Raw genomic sequence first — 15,585 nt, forward strand, 5'->3', positions numbered from 1 at the left:
CCTGAGGACTGGGAGAAATTTAGAATTCAGCAAAGGAGGACAAAAGGTTTAATTAAGAGGGGAAAAATAGAGTACGAGAAGAAGCTTGCTGGGAACATAAAAACTGACTGCAAAAGCTTCTATAGATATGTGGAGAGAAAAAGATGAGTGAAGACAAACATAGTCGGATTCAGGTGAATTTATAATGGGGAACAAAGAAATGGCAGACCAATTGAACAAATACTTTGGTTCTGTCTTCACGAAGGAAGACACAAATAAGCTTCCGAAAGTACTCGGGGACCGAGGGTCTAGTGAGAAGGAGGAACTGAAGGATATCCTTATTAGGCGGGAAATTGTGTTGGGGAAATTGATGGGATTGAAGGCCGATAAATCCCCGGGGCCTGATCGCCTGCATCCCAGAGTACTTAAGGAAGTCGCCCTAGAAATAGTGGATGCATTGGTGATCATTTTCCAACACTCTACCGACTCTGGATCAGTTCCTATGGACTGGAGGGTAGCTAATGTAACACCACTTTTTAAAAAGGGAGGGAGAGAGAAAGCGGGTAATTATAGACCGGTCAGCATGACATCAGTAGTGGGTATAATGTTGGAATCAATTATTAAGGATGAAATAGCAGCGCATTTGGAAAGCATTGACAGGATCGGTCCAAGTTAGCATGGATTTATGAAGGGGAAGTCATGCTTGACAAATCTTCTGGAATTTTTTGAGGAAGTAACTAGTAGAGTGGACAAGGAAGAACCAGTGGATGTGGTGTATTTGGACTTTCAAAAGGCTTTTGACAAGGTACCACATAAGATATTGGTGTGCAAAATCAAAGCACATGGTCTTGGAGGTAATACACTGACATGGATAGAGAACTGGTTGGCAAACAGGAAGCAGAGAGTCGGGATAAACGGGTCCTTTTCAGAATGGCAGGCAGTGACTAGTGGAGTGCCGCAGGGCTCAGTACTGGGACCCCAGTTCTTTATAATATACATCAATGATTTGGATGAAGGAATTGAGTGTAATATCTCCAAGTTTGCAGATGACACTAAACTGGATGGCGGTGTGAGCTGTGAGGGGGATGCTAGGAGGCTGCAGGGTGACTTGGACAGGTTACGTGAGTGGGCAAATACATGGCAGATGCAGTATAATGTGGATAAATGTGAGGTTAGCCACTTTGGGAGCAAAAACGCGAAGACAGAATATTATCTGAATGTCGGCAGATTAGGAAAAGGGGATGTGCAACGAGACCTGGGTGTCATGGTTCATCAGTCACTGAAAGTGGGCATGCAGGTACAGCAGGCGGTGAAGAAGGCAAATGGTATGTTGGCCTTCATAGCTAGGGGATTTGAGTATAGGAGCAGGGAGGTCTTACGGCAGTTGTACAGGGCCTTAGTGAGGCCTCACCTGGAATATTTTGTACAGTTTTGGTCTCCTAATCTGAGGAAGGACGTTCTTGCTATTGAGGGAGTGTAGCGAAGGTTCACCAGACTGATTCCAGGGATGGCTGGAATGTCATATGAGGAGAGACTGGATCAACTGGACCTTTATTCACTGGAGTTTAGAAGGATGAGAGGGGATCTCATAGAAACGTATAAGATTCTGACGGGACTGGACAGGTTAGATGCGGGAAGAATGTTCCCAATGTTGGGGAAGTCCAGAACCAGGGGACATAGTCTTAGGATAAGGGGTAGGCCATTTAGGACTAAGATGAGGAGAAACTTCTTCACTCAGAGAGGTGTTAACCTAAGGAATTCCCTGCCGCAGAGAGTTGTTGATGCCAGTTCATAGGATATATTCAAGAGGGAGTTAGTTATGGTCCTTACGGCTAAGGGGATCAAGGGGTATGGAGAGAAAGTAGGAAAGGTGTACTGAGGGAATGATCAGCCATGATCTTATTGAATGGCGGTGTAGGCTCAAAGGGCCGAATGGCCTACTCCTGCACCTATTTTCTTTGTTTCTATGGTATTAACTGGACAGAAGAGGTAGGTAAAGGGGATAAGGGAATGGAGGTCCTACAATATGTACAGGACTCCTTTCTAACCCAATATTTAAAAAGCCCAACAAGGGAGAATTCGCTATTGGATTGAATAATGGGGAATGAGCCAGAGCAGATAAGAGAAGTAAAAGTAGGGGAACATCTAGGCAATAGTGATCATAATATAATGAGCAGGACTAAGGCACAGTTGATATTTGTAGGCTGACAATTCATCCCCATTTTCCGGAGGCAAACAATGTGTCCCCAGGCAAACAATGTCCCCGGAAGGGTCTCTGGTTGAGGAAACTCATCCCCGAATAGAGCTATATTCATTTGTCTGCTGGTTGGCAAGAGTTGTATTTTAGCTTTATTTTTGGATAAACTGGAAAAATTCGATCTTTGTTTTTTTAAACACAAATGTACAGAAACCCCGGAGGAGAGATTCTTGTCCCATGTCTGGCCAGTTTAAGCTCAAGAACAGATTCCAGGAGCCCACTGAATGGAGGAGACGATGACGGCCCCGCCTTTCCACAATGCAACGCGGTTGACAAAAGACCCCATCGATAGCTCGGGCCGCACTACACTCTGGGGAATTGAGTCACCGGAGAAGCTGAGGGCACAGTGAGAGCTGTAAGTGAGTGGATTTACTTTACCTCAGAGATCAACATGGTGCGTGTCTTTTTTAAATAAGGCAAGCTCTACATTCTCCCACCAGGAAGAGGTTTCTGAAACCTTCTGAGACAGAGGGTGTTTCAAACCTTATATGGAAAATTTCAGTTTGTTTGGACAGATTTAAAATTGAGAAATTAAAAGTTAGGATATTCGGGGACGAGTTAGATGGTACAGCACTATTGCCAGAACATACACAAGATTTGATATTCAGTGTATGTAAAGTGAAAATGGTGTTGACAAAAAAGTGTAATTGCTGCTTTAATGACCAGCTTCAAAAGGATTTTGCATATTTACGACCAATTGGAAAAGAAGCAACTGTATTATATTCAATATGCCAGTGATTATGCCAGTCAGTATTTTCCATTTCGAGTGGAGACAGGACATTTATAAAAGTACATAAAGGTACCACTAAACATAAAGCTGCTAGTTCAAGTACTGTTACTGATTTTTTTTGCAAGTTGAGCCAACGCAGAGTGAGCAAGCAGGAATATTTGCATATCACACCATTAGACATAATCACAGTTTCAGGTCAATAGTCTGTACTTCCAATTTAAATAAAAATGTCACCCACCCAAAATTCTTATGAGCGCAGACAACGCTTGAAGCAACAGTTGCAAATGTTTTTTCTCCATGGGCAAATGATGAACTAATTGAAGACCTAAAAGATGTTCAATATTTGTCACTGTCTTTTGATGCATTGAATAATGGATATGTAAAATTGCTTCCTGTCTTGTTTCACTATTTCAAGGCTTGTAAAGGCAGTTCATGTGTGCAAACTAAACTTATGGATGTTGTTGAACTTAACGGAGACGTCAGAACTTTTTGCAACGGAGATAATAAATAAAGTTGTGGCATTGTCAGCAGATAACACAAACAAAAACTTTGGCAGCCTGCACAGACATGGAAGAGAAAATGTGCACAACAAAGTAAAGACAAGCTTAAAAAGGGAAGTGATAGGCCCTGGATGCCTTGCTCACATCATGCATTAATATGCCCAATCTGCAAGGGATGCAATCCCAGTAGATGTTGAGAATATTCTAATTGAAATTTTGGATATTTTTATATGTTCATTAGTTGCATGAATAGATTTTGTGAGTATATGGGACAAGATTATCTGAATATATTAGGATACAGTAATGTCAGGCTGTCAATGTTTCCTGCTTTAGAGAGGATCCTTCAACTTTGAGTCATTGAAGTCAATTTTGTCAGAGGAAAAGTGCTCAGCAGGTCTTCATAAAATGTAACAAAATCTGGCTTGCTTTTATCCATGCAAACATGCAACCTTTTCATGACATAAGCATTTCGCTTAAGGGCGATGATCGCTGTGCAGTCGAATGGATCGACTGGGCCTGTATTCACTGGAGTTTAGAAGGATGAGAGGGGATCTCATAGAAACATATAAAATTCTGACGGGACTGGACAGGTTAGATGCAGGAAGAATGTTCCCGATGTGGGGGAAGTCCAGAACCAGGGGACACAGTCTAAGGATAAAGGGTAAGCCATTTAAGACTGATGAGGAGAAACTTCTTCACTCAGAGAGTTGTTAACCTGTGGAATTCCCTGCCGCAGAGAGTTGTTGATGCCAGTTCATTGGATATATTCAAGAGGGAGTTAGATATGGCCTTTACGGCTAAAGGGATCAAGGGGTATGGAGAGAAAGCAGGAAAGGGGTACTGAAGTGAATGATCAGCCATGATCTTATTGAATGGTGGTGCAGGCTCGAAGGGCCAAATGGCCTACTCCTGCACCTATTTTCTATGTTTCTATGTTTCTTTGAGTCAGACGATATCTTAAACAATATCAAAAAGAAGCTGGTCAAAGTCAAAATTACCTCCAGTCTCCTTCCAACTAATCTATCAAATTGCTTCAGAATTGTAATCACTTCTATCAAATCACCACTTAATCTCTGTTCCAATGAAAATAGCCACAATTTTTCAAGCTTTTCTTCACATTTGTATTTCCTTATAGCAGACTAATCTGCACTATACCCTCTCTATTCCCTCAACATCCTTCCTATCGCGTGGAAACCAAAACTGCTCCCAATACTCCAACTAAGAAAGACACATCAACAAATGAGTTTGGTAGGTGAAGGTACAGATTATTTATCCCTAGAAATTTCATAGATTGTTTTGGCTGGATGGAAATGCTGTGTTTTTCCACCCTCTGAATCGTTTAATAGTTGGGGCAGGTTCTCCGCATTTGCAACAATTCAATAGATGCTCCGGCTTCACTGAGGAGGCAAGAATTGAGCAGCACCCAGCCACTCTGCGGACGCACTCAAAGCCCAAATCTGGCCGTAGAAGGCAAGTTAAAACTTTTAGACAACAGCCTCAAGGAGGACCATCTAGAGTTCATGGTGATGAAGGTCAAAAGCCACCTTGAAATTAATGGGCTGAATGGCCGGCTCCCGCTCCTAGTTCTTATGTTGATCTCAAGAGCCTCTCAGTAAGACTCAGCTACCTCTCCTCTTATCATGGACACACCATCGAAAAGATTAATTAGAAGAGAATAACATGCACACACTGATAGAATAGAAAAGCAGCAAGAAAACAACTATTAGGTTCAGGGATATTTATTTGGATTTGGAAGAATAATGAAGAATAATGAATTTAGCACATGGTATTTTGTGTTAGGAACTTTCATCTGGTATAAGTGTTGAACTGGACGGAGGACTGATGTCACTGGGACAGAGGTTCTTTATTCTGGGATTGTAGTTACTATTACAGAAATTTGTGGGTCAAATGGTCAGATGGTGGGAGGAATATGGTGCAGTAACAGACCAAGGTCTGTCAGGAAATATATTCATTAACTAATGTGGATCCAGCTGCTTGCAAGATGGAACCAACTTATCCTTTTCCAGTTCCTCAGGTTCTTCCCCTCTTGAAGAGTCTGGCAGCTGCTCCTCCTGATTCTTGCCTTAATCAACAGCCAAATAGAGCAGCATGCAGTACTCAGTGATGATGCTGGACACTTTGGCCGGTTGATATAGCAGGATACTCTAATTTATCCTGGCACCACAACTGTCTTTTCAGCATGCCTATCATGTGCTCTATGATGGATTTAGTGAAAGCATGGACTTCATTGTACTTTCTCTTGTGCTGCAGTATAAGGAACGGCACAGGGAGGTCATGAGCCAGGGCAACTGTGTGTATGATCAGCCTCCCAGGAACCAGTCTTTCACTCGGTGAGTATCTGCAAACAGCGGGGTTACTGTTAACTACCTGGGAACAAAGGCATAGTTTGTGCTGCCAGGGCATCCTGCAAGGTGTTATGGTGATGGTCACACACAATCTACACATTGAGGGCCCAAGTTTCCACACGATAAAAAACGGGCGCCCCTCCGAGCAGAAAAAAAACGCGCTATTCTCGAGCGCTTTGCAGCTCCTTGTCTGTTTGGCGTGGCGCCCAGGGGGGCGGAGCCTACACTCACGCCGATTTTGTAAGTGGGAGGGGGCGGGTACTATTTAAATTAGTTTTTTTCCTGCCGGCAACGCTGCGCGTGCGCGTTGGAGCGTTCGCGCATGCTCAGTGTGAAAAAAAACATTGGCACTCGGCCATTTTTGTAGTTCTTTGTAGCTGTTTAATTTTTGAACTTTTTTCAATAAAATCACATTGCCATCAGCACATCAGCACTGAGGCTACCCTTCTCACTGTCTCCTTCCCCTCCCCACCCTCCGCGGCAACAAACGGCTGTCTCCTTGCCCTCCCTCCCCTCCACAACAACAACCCGCTGTCTCCTTCCCCTCCCTCCCCTCCACAACAACAAACCGCTTTCTGCTCCCCCCCCCCCCCGCTCAGCGGCACGAACAGCTTTCTCCCCCCGCCACCCCCCGCTCAGCGGCACGAACGGCTTTCTCCCCCCGCCACCCTCCCGCTCAGCGGCACGAACGGCTTTCTCCCCCCGCCACCCCCCCGCTCAGCGGCACGAACAGCTTTCTCCCCCCGCCACCCCCCGCTCAGCGGCACGAACAGCTTTCTCCCCCCGCCACCCCCCCAACGGCAGGAACGGCTTTCTCCCCCCCCCCCAGCGACACGAACGGCTTTCTCCGCCCCCCCCCCACTCCCGCTCAGCGGCACGAACGGCTGCAGAATTCTCCCTGGTTGAAGCACTTTCACACAGGTAGGAAGATGGTTTATTTAATCTTTTCTTTGCTTATAAATGTTTATTCAGGTTGGATTTATTTGTATAATATTTGTAGAAGTATAAATAAGGATTTATTGTAGAATTTAATGAGTTCCCTTCCCCCCCCCCCCCTCGTTCTGGACGCCTAATTTGTAACCTGCGCCTGATTTTTTAATGTGTAGAACAGGTTTTTTCAGTTCTACAAAAATCTTCACTGGCGCCATTCTACTTTAGTTTGGAGTACGTTTTCACTGTGGAAACTTTCAAATCAGGCGTCAGTGGCCGGACACGCCCCCTTTTGAAGAAAAACTTCTGTTCCAAAGTAGAACTGTTCTACCTGACTCGAACCTGACTCGAACTGCAGAAAAAAAAATGTGGAGAATTGCGATTTCTAAGATAGTCCTAAAAATCAGGCGCAAATCATGTGGAAACTTGGGCCCTGAGAGTGTACAACCCCTTCCTATTCATACAGTTGCCACTCCTCTGAAAAAGAACATAAAAGCCTAGATCCATGTCATTGATCACTCCCTGGAACTTAGGGAACCCAACCAGCCAAATTACTGGTTCTTGGCCTAGGTTTTGGGTTCTGATAAGTGAGAGGGCAGATCAAATGACTCCCTGCAGATCCTGAAAGCCCTGAGAAGGTGCCTCCTGTTCCCAGACCCCAAGTGTCTGAAGGCTGGAATGGAGAGCTCTCTCCAAGCCAGGGCCTCCAGGGTTACTGCCTCCTCCTTGCAAGCTGATGTTGGGGGAGGGGAATGGGGTGGGGGGGGTGGTGGAGGATGGTCACATTCTGAAATGAAGCTGCACAATTCTATTGATCTCTTAGAGGAAAAAGTTTCCCAGCGATGCTGCATATGAAGCCAGTGAACGGAATCAAGACCCGTGTCATCTGCCTCACGTTCTGGGGGAGCACCTTTAGTAGCTCCACGTGTTTATCCAATATCCTCCTTTTCATTATAAGACCCATGAGATCAGAGTCCAGTGCCTCCACAGACAAGGGAAGGCAACTCCACAGACTCCACTGTAGCCAAATCCTTATCCTAATCCTCCAGCTGCCTCGTGCTCAAGTTACAAGATCCTCATCCCCACTAGCTAGATGTCCCAGGTGAAAATCTCTGAGCTGGTGATGGGAGAAAGAAGACAGATGACAAAGGTGATGTAATGACTTACCTCATCCAGTACATCATTGATTAGTTTTAATGCCAATGGATCGGTGTCATCAATGCCAGGTGTTTCTAGAAACTCTTTCCCAATCAAAATCTTGCATGGAGCATAAACCTCAACGGTTTTCAATGCTGCTATTTTCATATTCTGCAGAGTTCTCTCTTTATTAGGTGTTTTCTGCATGGTTATGTATTCCTGCAGTTTTTCCTGTATGAGCAATTTCAAATGGGTCATTTTAATAATTGAAATTCAAAAGACATTTCCAACACACAAGTGCCAGGTAATGACCATCTCCAACAAGCGAGAGTCTAACCACCTCCCCTTGACATTCAACTGCATTACCATTGCTGAATCCACCACTATCAACATCCTGAAAGTCACCATTGACCAGAAACTTAACTGGACCAGCCACCTAAATACTGTGGCTACAAGAGCAGATCAGAGGCTGGGATTCACCTCCTGACTCCCCAAAGCCTTTCCACCTTCTACAAGGCACAAGTCAGGAGTGTGATGGAATACTCTCCACTTGCCTGGATGAGTGCAGCTCCAACAACACTCAAGAAGCTCAACACCATCCAGGACAAAGCAACTTGCTTTATTGGCACCCCATCCACCATCTTAAACATTCATTCCCTCCACCATTGGTGCACCGTGGCTACAGTGTGTATCATCTATAAGATGCAATGCAGCAACTCGCCAAGTCTTTTTCGACAGCACCTCCCAAACCCATAACCTCTACCACCTTGAAGGAGATGGGAAGCAGGCGCATGGGAAAACCATCACTTCCAAGTTCCTCCCCAAATCACACACCATCCTGACTTGGAAATATATCGCCGTTCCTTCATTGTCACGGGGTCAAAATCCTGGAACACTCTCCCTAACAGCACTGCCAGAGTACCTTTACCAAACGGACTGCTATGGTGGCTCACCACAACCTCCTCAAGGCCAATTAGGGATGTGAAATAAATTCTGGCCCACATCCCATGAACGGAAAAAAAAATTCGTACAATAGGCATTATGTCCAGACAGATCTGTCTAGTCTTCAGCTCTGACATTTCCCAATTAATTTTGTGTTATCATGGGGGAATTTTTCACGTCTCTGCTCCCAGTATGGAGCCTCACTAGATAAGAGCTTGGACCTACAGAGAATTAGACCTAGTGTTCTAGCCCAGCTCCCACCCTATCACCAGTCTAGTGAGGCTCCACAATGTGAATACTGCTGCGCAAAATTACTCCCCATATGGATTACTAACGTGAACATTTTTCCCCACGTTCCAATAATGGAGAAATCATTTCTACAAGTTCCAGTCAGTAACCTCCAGCAACGTGTTAGCTTCATGCAATTTTTAAAATATTCAACCCAAGGGCCTAATCTTTAACCTTAAGACATCCTGCCCTTTTCTCAAATTCTGTCACAGTATTCCAGTAGAAGAAAAATAAAAATAACATTTGAGCATATTTTATATTGGCATTGGCTAAATGTGACAAACCATACCCTAATAAATATGCGATCCTTCATTACATCTTCTCCATCGCCCATATAACACTCTGAAGTTCCAGCCAAGTCCTTTACACCTTGATGAAGTTGAATGCGCCCTGGATTTTCAATGTTCTGCAATATATTCTTCAAACAACACAAGTTAAATCAGACTTCCAAAATGGCTGAATCTATATTTAAATCAAAAATAACCAAGGTATTTTTAAAACTCGCTACCTGATCAAAAGTGCAATCTGAGAAGTAAGTAGTGAGAAGACAGAATAGCTTCTCTAATGCTTCACGAGAAGTGTTTCTTCGGTCTTCTACCACACCCATGTCATCATTAGTACCTGTCAGTTAAACGAAAAACGTATGATCATTAATGGTCGTGAATAGAGTTACAGACTGGACTATTTACCCAAATAGAGTTCACTTAAATATCCCAGAAATGAAATGCAAGAACATCTGTGTCTGTTGAGTTTCATGTCTGCCAGGCATTTGGGCCAAATGGGACAGACACTAGGGGTAAAAAGTTGTTTCTGCACTTCAGCCCATGTCATAGGGGTTCAAATACATAATTCCCTGAATGTGTGAGTGTAGCTAGATATAGTACAAGTGTAAATGAGTAATAATGAATTAATACAAGATACTGAGTAGGCTAGAGTAGTGTGCAGTTTTGGGCACTCCATTATAGAAAGGACTCGTAGATCCACCAGGATGGGAAACTATAATTACGAGATATTTGGAACTATTTCTCGTGGAGCTAAGAAGCAGAAGAGGAGTTACAATTGAGGTTTTCCAAATTATGAAGGGCTTTAACAAAGTGGATAGGGAAATATTGGGGTGAATATTGTGACACCTTTCTAATTGAAGCCTATGTCGATGGCAAATGGTTAGCCCCATATTCCCGATATAGGACTGTAATAAGTGGACGACGTGCGTGGTGGGGACTGTACATTTAGTTGCTGTTCTCTTCTCCCCAATCTTCCCCTTTGCTTGCTTCAGCCCTAATAATGGCTCGCCTGTATTTTATTTTCCAATCCTATCAAACAGCTTACACCGAAATCATTAACCTGTTCTTTCTCTTTACAGATGTTGAAATACCAGTATTTGCAATTCTTCATTTAATTTGTACTTGAACAACTTCACCTTTAAACCTACACTTCCTACAAGTCACAACTGTTGCAAAGGGAACCCTTCTGAGTTCTACCTATGCTTGCCTACTCATAGAATATATGGAGCATTATAGCTCAAGTCCTGGGCCTAGAAATTCAGCACCTGTCATTTGGGAGCTACGGGTGACGAATTGGGACCAAAATGGCTTCTGGGCAGTGCGCACACATTTCTGGTGCGGGCCATGCAGAACGCTATCTTGCTGAGGATGGTAGGGCAGTCGTTAGGAGCCTGCTCTAGAAGTATTGTAAGTAGGAAGATCGTGGCGTCAATCAGCGTGCAACCTTGATTTGACGGCAGCCCTGCCATTTTTGTCATTATCGCTGGAGTTAATGCCTTGTGTTAACTTCGCACAGCTGAACATGAATTCAGCAGCAGGAAGGAACCCCACGCCCCCAACCGCCCCCCCCCCACCCCCCGCCGCCACCACAGTGCTATTTAAATGGATCATCAACAAATTTCAGGTAACTTGCTTTTTGATTTCTACTGGCACTGTGTAAGTTTATGGAAGTGTTTGGGGCTTCTAGAGTTATTTAAAGTTGGAGAGGTGAGAATGAGTGCTTTTGCAAGTGGAGAAGCCCTTGCTGCTAACTTCAAGGGTTCTTGTCACACCATTTGCTCCCAGTCATGGGTGCTCTAGTTGTTATCACCCTTGGCCTGCAGCATGATAGGGAGATGGAGCAGAGGCAGAAAAGAGGACAAGCTGCTCGCAAAGGGAGGAGAAGGAGGGAGAGAAGGGCTCTCAGAAGGAGACTTTACCAACTAGGGTCTTCCGAGAGCAATTCTCTTACTTCAACCTGAGCGAGTGTATGGGACATCTGCACTTTACGAAGAAGGTGCACACAGAACGCCGCCATTTCTTGCAACCAGACCTGCCGCTCACTCCATGGCAAGACAAGGTCTTCTTAGGCGGTCCCTCGTATCGAGGATGACTTGCTTCCACACCAAAAAGGGATGAGTTCACAGGTGTTTCAATGAAGGGCCTGACATTCCAGGTCCCGAAATACATATTGAAGGGTAGAAGATGCCTGTGCATGGATTTTTTTAATTTGCGATGGCCGTTGCACATCAGGAGAAGGGCGACTGGATTGAATGTCACCAAAATCAAGGTCGCTGAATGGAGCGGGAGCAGGTACAGCAGGAGAGGCGGCAAGGAGCAGAGGAGTGGCGCGGTCGGGGCGAAGGAGCGGCGAGAGATTGTAGAGCGACGTGATCGGGGCCCAGGAGAGGAGAGAGCTCAGGGGCAGCACAGGCCAGCCCACACTGCGATATGTGTGCGCACTGGGTCCGTGCAGGAGAGCTGGTCTCCAGTCGTCTTGGTTAATCGTTGCCACTGGAACAAGACCTAGCTCTGTCAAGCCCATGGTAAAAACACTGCTGCCACTGGCTGTAAAGGTGACCATGGCCTTGAGTTTCTTCACATCAGGATCCTTCCAGGTTAGAGCAGGCAATATCTGCAACATCTCACAGTTTGCCGTCCACTGCTGCACAAGAGAGATGACAGAAGCTCTTTATGCGAGGGGAGGGGACTTAATTAACCAGAAAGAAGCAAGTGGAGCATGCACGTGGCTTTGCCAGGATAGCGGACTACCCCATGGTGCAGGGCATCATCGCTTGAACGCACGTGGCTTTGCGGGCATCACATATAAAGGCTGAGATAGAAACATAGAAAATAGGTGCAGGAGTAGGCCATTCGGCCCTTCGAGCCTGCACCGCCATTCAATATGATCATGGCTGATCATGCAACTTCAGTACCCCTTTCCTGCTTTCTCTCCATACCCCTTGAGCCCTTTAGCTGTAAGGGCCACATCTAACTCCTTTTGAATATATCTAATGAACTGGCCTCAACAACTTTCTGCGGTAGAGAATTCCATAGGTTCACTATTCTCTGAGTGAAGAAGTTTCTCCTCATCTCGGTCCTAAATGGCTTACCCCTTATCCTTAGACTGTGGCCCCTGGTTCTGGATTTCCCCAACATCGGGAACATTTTTCCCAGCATCTAACCTGTCCAATCCCATCAGAATTTTATATGTTTCTATGAGATTCCCTCTCATTCATCTAAATTCCAGTGAATATAAGCCTAGTCGATCCAGTCTTTCTTCATATGTCAGTCCTGCCATCCCGAGAATCAGTCTGGTGAACCTTTGCTGCACTCCCTCAATAGCAAGAATGTCCTTCCTCAGATTAGGATACCAAAACTGTACACAATATTCAAGGTGTGGCCTCACCTCTACAACTGCAGCAAGATCTCCCTGCTCCTATACTCAAATCCTCTCACTATGAAGGCCAACATGCCATTTGCCTTCTTCACCGCCTGCTGTACCTGCATGCCAACTTTCAATGACTGATGTACCATGAAATCCAGGTCCTGTTGCACCTCCCCTTTTACTAATCTGACACCATTCAGATAATATTCTGCATCCCTGTTTTTACCACGAAAGTAGATAACCTCACATTTATCCACATTATACTGCAATTGCCCACTCACATAACCTGTCCAAGTCATCCTGCAGCCTCTTAGCATCCTCCTCACAGCTCACACTGCCACACAGTTTAGTGTCATCTGCAAACGTGGAGATATTACATTCAATTCCTTTGTGCAAATCATTAATGTATATTGTAAATAGAAACATAGAAAATAGGTGCAGGTGTAGGACATTCGGCCATTCGAGCTTGCACCGCCATTCAATGAGTTCATGGCTGAACATGCAACTTCAGTACCCAATTCCTGCTTTCTCGCCATACCCCTTGATCCCCCTAGTAGTAAGGACTACATCTAACTCCTTTTTGAAAATATTTAGTGAATTGGCCTCAACAACTTTCTGTGGTAGAGAATTCCACAGGTTCACCACTCTCTGGGTGAAGAAGTTTCTCCTCATCTCGGTCCTAAATGGCTTACCCCTTATCCTTAGACTGTGACCCCTGGTTCTGGACTTCCCCAACATTGGGAACATTCTTCCTGCATCTAACCTGTCTAAACCCGTCAGAATTTTAAACGTTTCTATGAGATCCCCTCTCATTCTTCTGAACTCCAGTGAATACAAGCCCAGTTGATCCAATCTTTCTTGATATGTCAGTCCCGCCATCCCGGGAATCAGTCTGGTGAACCTTCGCTGCACTCCCTCAATAGCAAGAATGTCCTTCCTCAAGTTAGGAGACCAAAACTGTACACAATACTCCAGGTGTGGCCTCACCAAGGCCCTGTACAACTGTAGCAACACCTCCCTGCCCCTGTACTCAAATCCCCTTGCTATGAAGGCCAACGTGCTATTTGCTTTCTTAACTGCCTGCTGTACATGCATGCCAACCTTCAATGACTGATGTACCATGACACCCAGGTCTCGTTGCACCTCCCCTTTTCCTAATCTGTCACCATTCAGATAATAGCCTGTCTCTCTGTTTTTACCACCAAAGTGGATAACCTCACATTTATCCACATTATACTTCATCTGCCATGCATTTGCCCACTCACCTAACCTATCCAAGTCACTCTGCAGCCTCATAGCATCCTCCTCGCAGCTCACACTGCCACCCAACTTAGTGTCATCCGCAAATTTGGAGATACTACATTTAATCCCCTCGTCTAAATCATTAATGTACAATGTAAACAGCTGGGGCCCCAGCACAGAACCTTGCAGTACCCCACTAGTCACTGCCTGCCATTCTGAAAAGTACCCATTTACTCCTACTCTTTGCTTCCTGTCTGCCAATCAGTTCTCTATCCACATCTATACATTACCCCCAATAGTTTTGCACACTAATCTCTTGTGTGGGACCTTGTCAAAAGCCTTTAGAAAGTCCAAATACACCACATCACTGGTTCTCTCTTGTCCAGTCTACTAGTTACAACCTCAAAAAATTCTAGAAGATTTGTCAAGCGTGATTTTCCTTTCATAAATCCATGCTGACTTGGACCGATCCTGTCACTGCTTTCCAAATGCGCTGCTATTACGTCTTTAATAATTGATTGCAACATTTTCCCCACTACCGATGTCAGGCTAACCAGTCTATAATTCCTTGTTTTCTTTCTCCCTCCTTTTTTAAAAAGTTGGGTTACATTAGCTACCCTACAATCCATAGGAACTGATTCAGAGTCTATAGAATGTTGGAAAATGACCACCAATACATCCACTATTTCTAGTGCCACTTCATTAAATACTCTGGGATGCAGACTATCAGGCCCTGGGGATTTATCAGCCTTCAATCCCATCAATTTCCCTAACACCATTTACTGACTAATAAGGATATCCTTCAGTTCCTCCTTCTCGCGAGACCCTCGGTCCCCAGTATTTCCGGAAGGTTATTTATGTCTTTCTTAGTGAAGACAGAACCAAAGTTTTGTTCAATTGGTCTGCCATTTCTTTGTTCCTCATTATAAATTCACCTGATTCTGATTGCAAGGGACCTACATTTGTCTTCACTAATCTTTTTCTCTTCACATATCTATAGAAGCTTTCGTAGTCAGTTTTTATGTTCCCGGCAAGCTTGCTCTCATTCTCTCTTTTCCCCCTCCTAATTAAACCCTTTGTCCTCCTCTGCTGAAGTCTAAATTTCTCCTAGTCCTCAGGTTTGCTGCTTTTTCTCGACAATTTATATGCCTCTTCCTTGGATTTAACACTATCCCTAATTTCCCTTGCTAGCCACAGTTGAGCCACCTTTCCCGTTTTATTTTTACGCCAGACAGGGATGTACAATTGCTGAAGTTCATCCATGTGATCTTTAAAAGTCTGCCATTGCTTATCCACCGTCAGCCCTTTAAGTATCATTCGCCAGTCTATTCTATCCAATTCACGTCTCATACCATTGAAGTTACCTTTCTTTAAGTTCAGGACCATAGTCTCTGAATTAACTGTGTTACTCTCCATCTTAATGAAGAATTCTATCATCTGATGGTCACTCTTCCCCAAGGGGCCTCGCACAACAAGATTGCTAATTAATCCTCTCTCATTACACATCACTCAGTCTAGGATGGCCTGCTCTCTCGTTTGTTCCTCGACATATTGGTCTAGAAA

General features: G+C 44.6%; 1 protein-coding gene across 1 annotated transcript in view; it reads right to left on the reverse strand.

Annotated features, from left to right (window-relative positions):
• Nucleotides 1-2,432: 2,432 nt before the first annotated feature.
• The window catches only part of LOC139255590 (uncharacterized), a 141,724-nt gene continuing 128,571 nt past the window's right edge, over nucleotides 2,433-15,585 (reverse strand). The window contains exons 9-12 of the mRNA XM_070873956.1: nucleotides 9,638-9,750; nucleotides 9,419-9,547; nucleotides 7,930-8,130; nucleotides 2,433-2,546 (exon numbers count right to left, since the gene is read on the reverse strand). Of these exons, the coding sequence (XP_070730057.1) occupies nucleotides 2,433-2,546; nucleotides 7,930-8,130; nucleotides 9,419-9,547; nucleotides 9,638-9,750 (557 nt within the window). The remainder of the gene's footprint in view (nucleotides 2,547-7,929; nucleotides 8,131-9,418; nucleotides 9,548-9,637; nucleotides 9,751-15,585) is intronic.

The sequence above is a fragment of the Pristiophorus japonicus genome, unplaced genomic scaffold (genome assembly GCF_044704955.1).
Source record: "Pristiophorus japonicus isolate sPriJap1 unplaced genomic scaffold, sPriJap1.hap1 HAP1_SCAFFOLD_618, whole genome shotgun sequence".
Classification (NCBI taxonomy): domain Eukaryota; kingdom Metazoa; phylum Chordata; class Chondrichthyes; family Pristiophoridae; genus Pristiophorus; species Pristiophorus japonicus.